The 14,539-nt window shown below is 47.2% G+C and overlaps 1 protein-coding gene across 1 annotated transcript; it reads left to right on the top strand.

The window, feature by feature from the left end:
* The first annotated feature begins 917 nt into the window (after positions 1–917).
* SMKR1 (small lysine rich protein 1) lies at positions 918–11,387 on the top strand. Its single transcript, XM_032276004.1, has 2 exons — positions 918–1,233; positions 10,863–11,387. The coding sequence occupies exons 1-2, from the start codon at positions 1,165–1,167 to the stop codon at positions 11,058–11,060; spliced, it is 267 nt and encodes an 88-aa protein (XP_032131895.1). The 5' UTR covers positions 918–1,164; the 3' UTR covers positions 11,061–11,387.
* Positions 11,388–14,539: the final 3,152 nt, after the last annotated feature.

Here is a 14,539-nt window from a genome sequence, read left to right as displayed (position 1 = left end):
AGAGCTCAGTTTCCAGGGCCTAGAAGAGTGTTAGGCATGTGGCAGATGCTCAACAACTGTTGAATAAAAAGGAATCACAGGCCAGACGCCGTGACTCACGTCTGTAATCCCAGCACTTTGGAAGGCTTAGGCCGGAGGATCACCTGAAGTCAGGGGTTCGAGACCAGCCTGGCCAACATGGCGAAACCCCATCTCTACTGGAAATACAAATTAGCCGGTCGTGGTGGCGGGGGCCTGTAGTCCCAGCTACTCGCGAGGCTGAGGCAGAAGAATGGCTTGAACTTGGGAACTCGGGAGGTGGAGATTGCAGTGAATCGAGATCGCGCCACTACACTCCTGCCTGGACGACAGAGTTTTTCCAAAAAAAAAGGAATGACAAGTCATAAAAAAACAATGAGTCATATCCCCCAAAGTGTAGCCTTCCCCTAAGGAGAGGGAGGCTGGAACCAGCAAGGCTGGAGGCAGAGCTGTACCTTTCTCGCCCAATCCTATCTGTAAATGAACTCCCTCTCCAGCCCTTTAGTCTCTCGGGCCCTGACTCTCTTTACCGGGCTCTTTTGCAAACATTTCACGTTATATTCCCCCTTCACCGTCACAGTCCTTATGCTCGTCTTCCAAAAGAGTTTCTCCAATTAGTTCTCCCAAGTCGGCTGAGTGAGCCGCCTAGCCTGCGCTCTCACCCCAGCGCCACCCCAGTGGGAGCTCCGCCCGCGCCCGCCCCTCGCCCAGCGCACGCAGCTCCGGCAGCTCCCACCCAGACACTCCAGCGCCGAACCCGGGTTTCTAGAGCTGGAGGGCGTGGTCTGCCTCGCGCTACGTAATGGCCCAGCCCGCGCGCGCGGCCGCGTTGCCGTGGCAACGGTAATTCGGCGAGGCCCTGCCCCGCCTCCGGCGATTGTGCGCGCGGCCCCGCCCCCGAAGCGCTCGCCTGCCCCTAGAGCACAGCTCCCGCGGCCTCTGTGCGGCGGCGCTGGTGCGGTGTGGGGCGATCAGGCGCCTCGCGTCCAGGCGACTCCGCAACTGGCTGCCCCCTCAGCCAGCCGCGCCCCTCCCAGCGACCCCTGGGAGGCGTGCCGAGGCCGGGCCCGCGGCTGTTCCCCGAGGAGGTCGGAAAAGGGGCCGGGGGCGCGGCGGGAACGGGCGCTGGGGCAGCGGCCCCGGTGGATGCGAAGGGCTTCGGGATCGGGAGTCTATGCCACGGCAGCCAGCTCGGCTGAGAAAGGGATCGCCATGGTAATCCCCGCCTCCCTGAAGTACAGGGGGCCCGGGCGCGCGCCGTGGAGCCCCAGGCTGTCCCAGAGAGGCGCGGGCGCCGAGGTCACTGCCTCTCCCTAGGGGCGACCTCAACGCCTGGCGAAAAGATGCGGGAACAGGGGGTGCCCGGCAGTCCGCTCCTGCCAGGGGTGCAGCAGCAGCAGCCGGAGTCAGGCGAGCCCTCTTTCCGGGTTCTAGGTCGTGGTCCTGTTGAGCAGTCCTCACCCCCAGACGGCTGATGTGGGAAATAAAGGCGGGTGGGGGTGTGGTACCGTGGTGTGGGACCCCAGGGCTCAAGGCCATGCCCACTGTGACGGGTCCAGGCTCTTAGCTGCCGCGGCCACCCTGAGTCCCCGCGCGGGACTCTGCTGCTCTGCAGACTCAGGAAGTAGAGAGTGAGCCCTGGTGCCACCACCTTCCTGCCAACAGCGTTCCTGTTCCTCAGCCCTCTTCCAGTCACTTGCGACCTCCTTCCCACCCTCGCTGTTCTTTCCAGAAGGGCTGTGACGTTCCAGCTCCTGCCCCAAGTCCTAGGGAGGCACCATTGTCTGCTAAACCAAGTACTGCACGCTACAGCTGGGTGCACAGAGCACGTGCTAAAGGGGCCTCAACCTCGAGCTTTCTCTGCCTTATTCTCTCTACTAAACAATAACAAAACCAAAAACCCCTCATCCCACACTAAATCTGCATTCTTCTGGAAGCCCCTTGCGCCTTCCCTGTCTTGATCCGTTTTCTTTGAGACTTGGCTCAGAAGGACCGTGCCTTCTGTTTCCCCAGCGCCCACAGCCCTTTGTACCTCACCTCTGGTGCTTTGGCTGTTTTTTCTTGGAAAGCCTTACTCCTCACCCCCATTTGACTCTAGTGTAGAAATGTCATTGTTAAGTTTCTGTGTTGTTTCCAGTTTGTTTCGTGTAAAATGATTAAGTAAAATTTCTTGGTTTAAATTTAATCATTCCATGGTTGCTATTTTTATTTTTTTTGAGACAGGGTCTTGCTTTGTCACACAGGTTGGAGTACAGTGGAGTGATCACAGCTCACTGCAATCCTCTACCTCTGAGGCTCAAGCAATCCTTCTGCCTCAGCCTCCCAAGTAGCTGGGACCCCAGGTGTGCACCACCATGCCCGGCTAATTTTTGTATTTTTAATAGAGACAAGGTTTCGCCATGTGGGCCAACTGGTCTCAAACTCCTGGGCTCAAGGGATTTGCCCACCTTAGCCTCTCAAAGTGCTGGGATTACAGGCGTGAGCCACTGTGCCCAGGCAATTGCCATTTCTTTCAGGGCCCAGGGAACTGAGGCAGAATGCTGTACATAGCCATTTAAGCAAATGCCAATTAATGCGTGCTCCTTGAATGAAGGTCAAACACATTAGTGCACAGAGCCTGCAAGCCAGAGCAGCACCCTGCCTACCTTTCCTGACTCAGCTGCTCTCACTGGCCCTTTTGGTTGCCTGTGGGCTGGCCACATTGGCTTTTTCTGGGTTTCAGTCTCTTTGCTCACCTTCCCTCCAGCCTCAGAGCCTTTGTGTAGGCTGTTTGCCTTGGAATTCCCTACCCTCAGCCCACAGGCCACTCAGGGAACCCTTCCTTTAATGTCCCAGACTAGGTCAGCCCTTGCCCATGCTTTGCTGTTATACCATCATGTATTATAGGCATTATGGGCCTTTCTTTATTAATTTATTTGTTTTTGTTTATTTTTTTAGAGATAGGGTCTTGCCTTGTTGCCTAGGCTGGAGTGCAGTGGTGCCATATGTAGCTCACTTTGGCCTTGAATTCCTGAGCCCAAAGGGTCCTTCCACCTCAGCCTCCGGAGTAGTGGGGACTACAAGTGTATGCCACTGAGCCCTGCTAATTTAGAAAAAAAAAATTTTTTGAGATGGAGTCTTGCTCTGTCACCCAGGTTGGAGTGCAGTGATGCAATCTCGGCTCACTGCAACCTCCGCCTCCAAGGTTCAAGTGATTTTCCTGCCTCAGCTTTCTGAGTAGCTGGGATTACAGGTGCCTGCCACCATACCTGGCTAATTTTTATATTTTCAGTAGAGACGGAGTTTTACTATATTGGCCAGGCTGGTCTCGAACTCCTGACCTTGTGATCCACCCGCCTTGGCCTCTCAAAGTGCTGAGCCACCTCTCATTGCAGGCATAAGCCACTGCCCCTGGCTAATTTTTTACATTTTTATAGAGACGGGATTTCATCATCTTGCCCAGGTTGGTCTCAAACTGGGTGCAAGTGATCCGCCAGCCTTGGCCCCCCAGAGTGCTGGGATTACAGGTATCAGCCACCACGTCCAGCCAATGGGGCCATTTCTTCACAGCATGGGTCGTGAGTAGATGTGTTTGTGATTAGGTGACTGTCTTTCTCAGACCTCACTGGACTGTAAGCACCTTGAGATCTCCTTGGCTCCCCATCTAATACAGGGCCTGGGTACACAGTAGATATTTGTTAAATATTTGTTGAATGAAAGAAGGAGGGATCTTAAAACTCAGAAAAGCAAAAATCCATATTTGCTTTCGAAATCCTGTTCCTGCATTGCATCTCGGTTGCGATGTATTCATTCACTCAGCAAATATGTATGCATCCTTGCAGTGTGCCAGATATTGGTGTAGGCTGGGGAATTCAGTGGTAAATTCATAGAATCTCTTGTGAGGGAAACAAACAAGAAACATAAACAATTACTATTAACTAGGGAAAAGTGCTGACGGCAATGGGATGGAAAGTGACTTTACGGGGGTTGTTGGGAAACTGTTAAAGACAGAGAGACCGCTGTACGTCCCCCCATCCCCAGCCTGGGACAGTGTCAGTTTATATTTGTTTATATTTGTTGAAGTGTCTTGGTTTGGGCAGTAAATTATGTGGTTGCTCCAGTTATAGACAGAGTATAGACAGTGTCGGGAGGTTTTTCTTTTTTTTTTTTTTTTTTGGTGATGGAGTTTCTCTCTTTTTTGGTGATGGAGTTTCTCTGGAGCTGCCCAGGCTGGAATGCAATGGTGCAACCTCAGCCTCCCAGATTTCAAGCGATTCTCCTGCCTCAGCCTCCCAAGTAGCTGGGATTACAGGCAGGCACCACCATGCCCAGCTAATTATGATATTTTTAGTAGAGACAGGGTCTCACCATGTTTGCCAGGCTGGTCTCAAACTCCTGACCTCAAGTGATCCGCCTGCCTCAGGCTCCCAAAGTGCTGGGATTACAAGCATGCGTCATGGCATCCGGCCTGTCAGGGAGGTTTTTCTGAAAAGGTGGTATTTGAGCAGAGGCTAGCATAAAGAGAAGCAATGAATTCTGCCCCTTCAATTAGAAGGTGTGCAGGAAGAGCGAACGTTGCACAGGGAGAAGCTTGGAGTGTTGGGAACTGGAAGAAAGTCCCATGTGGCTGGAGTCAAGTGGTCTTCCTTAAGGAGTTTGGAGGGTTTTAAGTTGGAAGCTGCATTTTCTGAGACCAGAAACAGTCAAGAGCCACAAAGTTGCACTGAACCAACCCAAGGAATGGATGGACCCAGAAACAAAACATTTCTTATTCCCATGTAATAATTTCTTAACAGATTTATTGAGGTGGAATGTATATACAATACATTTTACATGTTTAAAATCCATACTTTGGGCACAGTGGCTCATGCCTGTAATCCCAGCATTTTGGGAGGCTGAGGCAAGAGGATAGCATGAGCTCAGGAGTTCAAAACCTGCCTGGGCAGCATAGTGAGACCCTCATCTCTACAAAAAGTAGAAAAAATTAGTGGGGCATGGTGGTGCAAATCTGTAGTCATAGTTACTCAGGAGGCTGAGGTGGGAGGATTGCTTGAGCCTGGGAGATCGCGCCACTGTACTCCAGCCGGGGCAACAGAGTGAGACCTGCCTCAAAAAATAAATAAAAATGAAGCACACTTTGATCAGTTTGGCAGATGTGTGCCTTCATTAAGCCATCACCACAATCAAGATTATAAACACAGCCATCGCCCCGTTTTTTGGTAATCCACCTTTCTCTCTTGCCCCTCTCAGCACCCCGACTCCCTCCCAAGCCTCCCAGGCAACGACTGGTCTACCCTCTCTCTGGATTATAGTTTCTAAGATTTTATATATATGCAATCATACATTATGTTTGTTTTTTTTTTTTTACTTTGCTGACTTTTTTACTTGCATAATTATTTGGAAATTCATCCACATTGTTGCATGCATCAGTAATTATTCTTTTTTATTGCTGAGTAGTGTTCCATTGTATGGTTATACCATGGAGTATCCATTCACCTGCTGCTGGGCTTTTGGATTCTTTTTTTTTTTTTTTGAGACAGGGTCTCATTTTGTCACCCAGGCTGGAATGCAGTGACATGATCATGGCTCACTGCAGCCTTGACTTCCCTGGGCTCAGTTGATCCTCCCATCTTAGCTGGAACTACAGATGCATACCACCACCACACCTAATTTTAAAAAATAGAGAGAGAGATGGGATCCTGTTTTGTTGCCCAGACTGATCTTGAACTCTTGGGCTCAAGCGATCCTCCTACCTTGGCCTCCCAAAGCATTGGGATAACAGGCATGAACCACTGCGTGCAGCCTGTTTCCAGGTTTTAGCTATTACAAATAAAGCTACTGTGAACACTCATGTAAAAGTCTTCGAATGAACATATCCTTTTATTTCCACCTCAGGAGTGGAATGCCTGGGTTATATGGTAGACATGTGTTTAACTTTTTTGTTTTAATTTCTTTTTTTTTTTTTTTGCCACGGAGTCTTGCTCTGTTTCCCAGGCTGGAGTGCAATGGCAAAATCTCATCTCACTGCAACCTCCACCTCCCGGGTTCTAGCAATTCTCCTGCCTCAACCTCCTGAGCAGCCCGGATTACAGGCACATGCCACCACATGCAGCTAATTTTTTGTATTGTTAGTAGAGATCAGGTTTCACCATATTGGCCAGGCTGGTCTCGAACTACTGACCTTGTGATCTGCTCGCCTTGGTCTCCCAAAGTGCTGGGATTACAGGCATGAGCTACCGCACCCGGCCTGTGTTTAACTCTTTAAAGAGACTGCAAACTGTTTTTCAAAGTGGTTCTGTCATTTTAGATTTCCATCAGCAGTGCATGAGAGTTTAAGTTTCTTCTTCACCAATACTTAGTAGGATCAGTATTTTTGACTTGAGCCATTCCAAAAGGTATGTGGTGGTGCCTCCTGGTTTTCACTGCGTTTCACTAATGAGTTCATGTTGAGTATCTTTTCATGTGCTTACTTGCCATGTGTATATCTTCTTTGGGACAGGGTCTATTCAATCTTTGAATACGTTTTATTGAGTGGTTTTCTTACTATTGTGTTTTGAGAGTTTTTTGTTCCCCATATAGGACTTTATGAGTTATGTGATTTGCAGATATTTTCCCCCAGTCTGATGCTTGGCTTTTCATTCTCTTAATATCTTTTGAAGAGCAAAAGTTTTAAATGCTGATGGTGAGTTTATCAAGTTGTTTTCATGAGTTGTGCTTTTAATGTCATATCCAATAAATATTTCCCTAATAATCCAAGGTAACAAACATCTTCTATATTTTCTTCTAGAAGTGTTATAGTTTTTGGTTTTATATTTAGTTCTATTATCTATTTTGAGTTAGTTTTTATATATGATGCAACTATGGGTTAAGGTTCATTGTTTTGCAAATGGATATTCGTTATTCCAGCACCACATGTTGAAAAGGTCTTCTTTGTTCCACCGATACTTTGTTGAAATTAGTTGATCAAATTCGCATAGATCTATTTCTGGACTCTATTCTGTCCCGTTGTTCTAGTTGCCTGTCTTGACACCACTACCACACCATCTTTTTACAGTAGGTTTATAATAATTTTTGAAATAAGGTAGTATTAGTCTGCCAATTTTGTTCTTTTTTGAGACAGAGTTTGAGACAGAGTCTCACTCTGTCACCCAGGCTGGAGTGCAATCTCAGCTCACTGCAACCTCTGCCTCCCGGGTTCAAGTGATTCTCCTGCTTCAGCCTCCCGAGTAGCTGGAATTACAGGTGCATGCCACCATGCTCAGCTAATTTTTGTATTTTTTGGTAGAGACCGGGTTTCACCGTAGTGACTAGGCTGGTCTCAAATTCCTGACCTCAGGTGATCCCCCTGCCTCCGTCTCCTATAGTGCGGGGGGTTACAGGCATGAGCTATTGCACCTGGCTGGTTCTTTATTTCAGAATCCTTTGCTTTTCCATATGAATTTTGGAATCTTCTACAAAAAGATGAGAATTTTGAATAACAATGTTAAACCTTTATCTCACGTCCTTTGCGTTTCCTTATGAATTGTCCATATTTTCATATGAACATAGAATCAGTTTGCTAATTTTTACAGTAAGATGAGAACTTCAAATAAAAATGTCAAACTTTTTTTTTTTTGAAATGGAGTCTCACTCTGCTGCCTGGCTGGAGTGCAGTGGCGTGATCTCAGCTCACTGCAACCTCTGCTTCCTGGGTTCAAGTGATTCTCCTGCCTCAGCCTCCCAAGTAGCTGGGACTACAGGTACCCACTACCATGCCCGGCTAATTTTTGTATTTTTAGTAAAGATGGAATTTCACCATATTGGCCAGGCTGGTCTCAAACTCCTGACCTTGTCATCTGTCTGCCTTGGACTCCCAAAATGTTGGGATTACAAATTTGAGCCACCGTGCCCGGCCAAAAATATCAAACTTTTATGTAAATTTTAGGTCCCAAACCATTTTAAATATTAAAACACATATATTAAGTCAAGTGTGGTTGGTATGCGAAAAAGTATAAGGTCATAAAGAAAATCAAGACCCAAAGTCTTTAAGAGTTTCTGGTAAAATGTACATGCCATACCTGATGGGGTGGTTTTGCCAGGAGAATGCAGTTACATAGGATTTTCATTTAGATTCTCTCAGAGAAGCCAGGCAACTGCATTGCAAGGTATGTCTCATCTTCATTCTCGGATTCTGTATATAGGAATGTACTCCATTTCACCTAGCAAAAATGAATTTCAGTAGTTTTAACACATAAACTATGTTCCTCTTTGTTTAGCTTGGGACATTTTTTGGCTGAAATGCTTTGAACAGGACATGTATTTTATAGAAATGTTTAGCCCTTGCCAGTGTCCTTGAACACTTATACCTTCCTCTCCTCTCCCTTGCCTACAAGAGACACTTTTTTTTATGTGATGGAGTTTCACTCTTTGTTGCCCAGGCTGGAGTGCAATGATGTGGTCTCTGCTCACTGCAACCTCAGCCTCCTGGCTTCAAGAGATTCTCCTGCCTCATCCTCCTGAGTAGCTGGGATTATAGGCATGCACCACCATGCCTGGCTAATTTTGTATTTTTAGTAGAGACGCGGGTTTCTCCATGTTGTTCAGGCTGGTTTCAAACTGCCGACCTCAGGTGATCCGCCTGCTTAGGTCTCCCAAAGTGCTGGGATTACAGGCGTGAGCCACCTCGCCTGGCCACAAGAGACACTTTTTAATAATATACTGCCATCTGTTATTTTCTGGATGTGTGAGTCAGAGGACATGGAGAAGTTCAACTCAGTTATCTAGCAAATATAAATGTAAAACCAAAAACTATAACACTTCTAGAAGAAAATATAGATGTTTGTCACTTGGGTTAGGCAAAGATTTCTTGGATATGACAAAAGCACAATCCATGAAAAACAAGTTGATAAGCTCAAAATGTAAAGTTTATTTCCAGTTTAGTATGGTATTCATTCATTTTCCCAGAGAACACCAACCTTCTGGGGCAGTCATAGGAGGAGAAAAGACACCAAGCCTGGTGGACATGGGCTTTCATGTGCTGGGTAACCTCACGGAGCCCCTACATTTCCATTTTTGAAGGCAGGAATAATACCCACCTACCTACCTTGAAATACAGCTCTGAGGATTGGTGGTATTAAAGATAATGGCCCAGGCTGTGCACAGTGGCTCAAGCCTATAGTCCCAGCACTTTGGGAGGCCAAGATGGGAGGCTCGCTTGAGCCCAGGAGTTCAAGAGCAGCCTAACAACATAGCGAGACCGCCTCTACTCAAAAATAAAAAAATTAGCCAAATGTGGTGGCTCACGCCTGTGGTCCCAGCTACTTGGGTGGCTGAGGTAGGAGGATCGCTTGAGCCTGGAAGATCAGGGTTACAGTAAGCTGAGTTTGTGCCACTGCGCTCCAGCCTGGGTGACACAGGAGGACCCTATATCCAAAAAAAAAAAGAAAGGAAAGTAATGAAAATCATCATTTATTATTTCTTTCATATCAGACATTGTGCTTGGTATCTTATCTTTGTGTCTCATGACTGCTTGATGAGGTAGAGACTACTTCTGAAACAAATGCCACAATATATATTTGCATCCTGATTATCAAACTTGTTTTAATGTTTATTACGAAAATTTCCAAACATAAACGAAAATAGAATTGTGAAGTAAATCCTCATATGTCCAGTTCTCAGACTCAGGAATGATTAGGATTTTGCCACACTTGCTTTCTGTTTTTTCTGGGCAAGGGACAGTGGGGGAGCTGCAGTGTTTTAAAGCCTCCTTTCATTTCATCCCTGCAGACTTCAGTGTGCGCTTCAGAAGCGTGCAAACATTTCCTTCTATCATCCGATGCCATTATCAGACCTCATAGAATTACTAATAATTCTTTGACATTATCAGATTTCCCTTATTAACTCAAAAACATCTTTTTGCAGCTTGTTCAAATAAGAATTTGAACGAGGGCCACACTCTGCATTAGGTTGGGTCTCTTTTAATCTGGGGGCTTAATAAACACTTGTCAAATTAGATTGCATGTGACTTCCATGCAAATTAGATTGCATGTGAATTATCATAATTCTGGGTCAGAATTAAACTTTGCTTTCACAAGGCAGTCCTGGTTGCATTAATTGTTTTTTTTTTTTGCCAAAGGGGTTTGTCATTTAGAGAAGACAGACAATGCAAACTGGTGTGGCTGCTGTTTTCACTCATTTCTTTTTAGGAATTTTTTTCTTGTTCAATACAGAAATACTGAAAATGATATCAAGTTTATAAAAACTAACTCGACCTGGTGCGGTGGCTCACACCTGTAATCTCAGCACTTTTGGAGGCCGAGGCAGGAAGAGACCAGCCTACCCAACATGGTGAAACCCTGACTCTACTAAAAATACAAAAATTAGCCAGCTGTGGTGGGTGCCTGTAATCCCAGCTACTTGGGAGGCTGAGGCAGGAGGGTCATTTGAGCCCAGGATTTGGCGGTTGTAGTGAGCTGACAGCATGCCACTGCATTCCCGCCTGGATAGTGGGAGTGAAACTCTGTCTTAAAAAAAAGAGGCCGGGCCCAGTGGCTCACACCTGTAATCCAAGCACTTTGGGAGGCTGAGGCAGGTGGATCACCTGAGGTCAGGAGTTTGAGACCAGCCTGACCAACATGGAGACACCCTGTCTCTACAAAAAATATAGAATGAGCAGGGCATGGTGGCGCATGCCTGTAATCCCAGCTGCTCCAGAGGCTGAGGCAGAAGAATCGCTTGAACTCAGGAGGTGGAGGTGGAGGTGAGCCAAGGTTGTGCCATTACACTCCATCCTGGGTGACAAGAGTGAAACTCCATCTGAAAAAAAAAAATAAAATAAAATGAAAAACTAACTTCCCTCCTTCCATATTTATATTTGTCTTTGAAAGCCAGGTAAAGGGAAAAAAGGAAAAGGCCAGGGCAAGTCTCATGGGAAGAAACAGAAGAAACCGGAAGTGGACATTCTCAGCCCAGCGGCCATGCTGAACCTCTACTATATCGCCCACAACGTCGCTGACTGCCTGCACCTGCGAGGCTTCCACTGGCCGGGTGCTCCCAAAGGAAAGAAAGGGAGGAGCAAGACTTAAGTGACAGCATTTCAGCATTTCACAGCATATCCCGTATCTCTGTTACGGGAAGAGAAGTCAGGTTAACACAACTATTGCCAGCAACGTAGACTTGACTCCAGACGACTTGAGATGCAAATTAAGTGTGCTTTTCCGTGATGGTTGATGATCAGGAAATGTACTTTACTTCCTCAGTTATGCCAGATGTGGTTTACCACTTTGGTTTTTCAGGAGTTATAGGGTGGGAAAAGTCTGAGTAATAATTCCTACACAGTATGGTGGAATTCATAGAACTTTCAACAATTACTATAATTCTGGGTTAGAATTAAACTTTGCTCTCACAAGGCAGTTCTAGTTGCATTAATTGTTTTCTTTTGCCAAAGGGGGTTCGTCATTTAGAGAAGACACAGCAAGAAGCGCTGGGTTTCCTTAGGAACGTTCCTCTCTTGGGCACTATTTCCTTTTTTTTAAATGGAAAATAAGGCCGGGCGCGGTGGCTCAAGCCTGTAATCCCAGCACTTTGGGAGGCCGAGGCGGGTGGATCACGAGGTCAAGAGATCGAGACCATCCTGGTCAACATGGTGAAACCCCGCCTCTACTAAAAATACAAAAAATTAGCTGGGCATGGTGGCGCGTGCCTGTAATCCCAGCGACTCAGGAGGCTGAGGCAGGAGAATTGCCTGAACCCAGGAGGCGGAGGTTGCGGTGAGCCGAGATCGCGCCATTGCACTCCAGCCTGGGTAACAAGAGCGAAACTCCGTCTCAAAAAAAAAAAAAAAAGGAAAATAATAAATACTTTGTTTCTATCATTTTCTTCTCAGCAGTCTGACTCTGTCTGATTTGAATTAGCCACAGGCTCCGAGGATGCTAAGATGGTCACGACTGCTCTGACGTGCCAGTCCTGCAAGCAGATGGCAAGAAGCAGCTGAGTGTGAAATGGCTGGATGCAGGTCAAAGGGGGCAAATCTGCCAGTCCCTTTTTATTTATTTATTTATTCATTCATTTTTATATTTTTAGTAGAGACAGGGTTTCACCATGTTGGCTAGGCTAGTCGAACTCCTGACCTCAGGTAATCCGCCTACCTCGGCCTCCCAAAGTGCTGGGATTACAGGTGTGAGCCACCGCACCCGGCCTCTTTTTTCTTTTATTTTTAAGGTGGAGTCTTGCTCTGTCGCCCAGGCTGCAGCGCAGTGGAAAAATCTCAGTTCACTGCAACCTCTGCCTCCTGGATTCAAACGATTCTCCTGCCTCAGCCCCCCAAGTAGCTGGGTTTACAGGTGTACACTACCACGCCCAGCTAATTTTTATATTTTTTAGTAGAGATGGGGTTTCACCATGTTGGCCAGGCTGGTCTTGAACTCTTGACCTCAAGTGATCCACCTGTCTCGGCCTCCCAAAGTGCTGGGATTACAGGCGAGAGCCACTGCACCTGGCTGTCCCTCCTTTTTTCCTATTTCACCTGACTCTTCTCCTTCCTTCACTCCACACTCTATTTGTTTAAATTTGGCTGGCCCCAAGTAATAGAACTGGTACCAGGAACTTGCCATGGGCATTCAACTGGCGTTCTAGGATCTCCCTGGCCCTGGAAGGAGATGCCAAAGAAGTGAACTGCAGTTCTTTCTCCTCGGCTCCAGAGGCCGAAATTCTCCAAATGTAAAAGCCAGCATTTTGTAAGTGCGGACGCCACCTGCGACTCCCTGAGCACTCCATCCCTTCCTCCAGCTCTGTCTTCCTGGCTCTTCCTGCCCCTCCCCTGCCCCTGCACTGTTGTCTCCATTCTGAGCCCAAAGCTGATACTATCTAGGCAGCATCTCTGGGCGTGTTCTAGTTTGTTGGAATTATAATGACGCTGTAGGTGGCCTGGTTGGCAAGGATTCATGAAGTTCGCTAAGGGAGGCTGCAACTCAGGACTCAGGCTTTCATAAGTATCAGAGGGAAAAACGGAAGTTACATGAATCTCTGTGCTGGAGAAGCGGGGTGCCCACGCCCCACGTGAGGCTGTTGGGAACAATATTGTCTACCTGCGCCATCCGTGCAGCTTCCAAAGAAGCCCTTAGCCAGTTGCCAGAGGAGCCCTCACTCGCGTGAACCTGAAGGGAGGTCTCCTCTATTCTCTGTCTTCTGGCTTCGGAAACAGGGAGCACCCTTCCACCCTGTTAGGGACTGCTGGGGTGGAGCTCTCTCTGAACTAACTAACTCCAGTTAGCAGTTCTCACACTTGAGCGAGTCTCCCATCACCTAGAACACTTGGCCAAGTGCAGATTGCTGGGCCCTACCCCAGTAGGAAAGGTGGGGTTCAGGGATTTGCATTTCTGGTAGGCTCCTAGGTTATGCTGCTGCTGCCCAGCCATAAAGGTAGAGAGCCCCCGCTCTAGTTAGAAGCTAAAAGGCTGTGGACACCGAACCTGTGGGATGTATGATGTCCTTTCCTGCCTCACCTGGGTTCCAGAGCGTGTATGTGAGCAGTTGGTTATTGGAAGCCTGGGGGAGGCACCTGTGGAGCATCTTCTGATCGCTGACTGCCTGCACCTGTGAGGCTTCCATTGGCTGGGTGCTCCCAAAGGAAAGAAAGGGAGAAGCAAGACTTGACAGCATTTCATAACACATCTCTTACAGAGAGCAGGTCTTGGGGAAGAGAAGTCAGGATAACACAACTATTGCCAGCAACATAGACTTTACTCAAGACGACTTGAAATGCTGCTCATCTGCAGCACAGATACAGGCTAACAAGCTCTGACAGTGGCCATGCTCTTTTCTTTTTAGATGGTGAAATGATGAGCCAGGACTGTGAGCGCTGGGATGGGGGGAAGCACTGATCTGACCGGGTGGGGCACTGTGACTCAAGGCTCACCTCCAGTGTTTAGCAGACTGGCTTAGGCTGTCTCACTCAGTATTCTCATTGGTGCCCTGGGGTTCTGAGGAAAGCCGTGAGGAATTTTGGGTTCAAACAGCCATGCTGTAGCGTTGCCACATATACATAAAGACATAAAAATTGCATGCTGTATACAAGTTACGATGCATTTTACTTTTCGAGAATTTTTTTTTTTTAATTTTGGTGGAACACTACACTTAAAACTTTTTTCAACAAAAGCTATTTCAATACATTAATTGAGCATCTACTATCCTTGGCACAAAGAGAGCAAGACGGGATCCCCACTGATAAGATTTGGCTGTGTCCCCTGTCAAATCTCATTTTTAATTATAGCTCCTAGAATTTCCACCTGTTGTGGGAGGGATCCTGTGGGAGATAATTGAACAGTATGGGGGCGGTCTTCCCCATACTGTCCTCCTGGTAGTGAGTAAGTCTCACGAGATCTGATGGTTTGATAAGGGGTTTCCCCTTTCACTTAGCTCTCAGTCTGTTTTGTCTGCTGCCGTGGCCATACGAGATGTGCTTTGCAACTTCCACCAAGTTTGTGAGGCCTCCTCAGCCACGTGGAACTGTGAGTCCGTTACAAGTTTTCTTTTTTATAAGTTAGTCGGGTATGTCTTTATGAGC

Source organism: Sapajus apella, unplaced genomic scaffold (genome assembly GCF_009761245.1).
Source record: "Sapajus apella isolate SASKATOON/1434 unplaced genomic scaffold, GSC_monkey_1.0 scaffold7, whole genome shotgun sequence".
NCBI classification, from domain to species: domain Eukaryota; kingdom Metazoa; phylum Chordata; class Mammalia; order Primates; family Cebidae; genus Sapajus; species Sapajus apella.
This window is presented reverse-complemented; position numbering and strand designations above follow the sequence as displayed.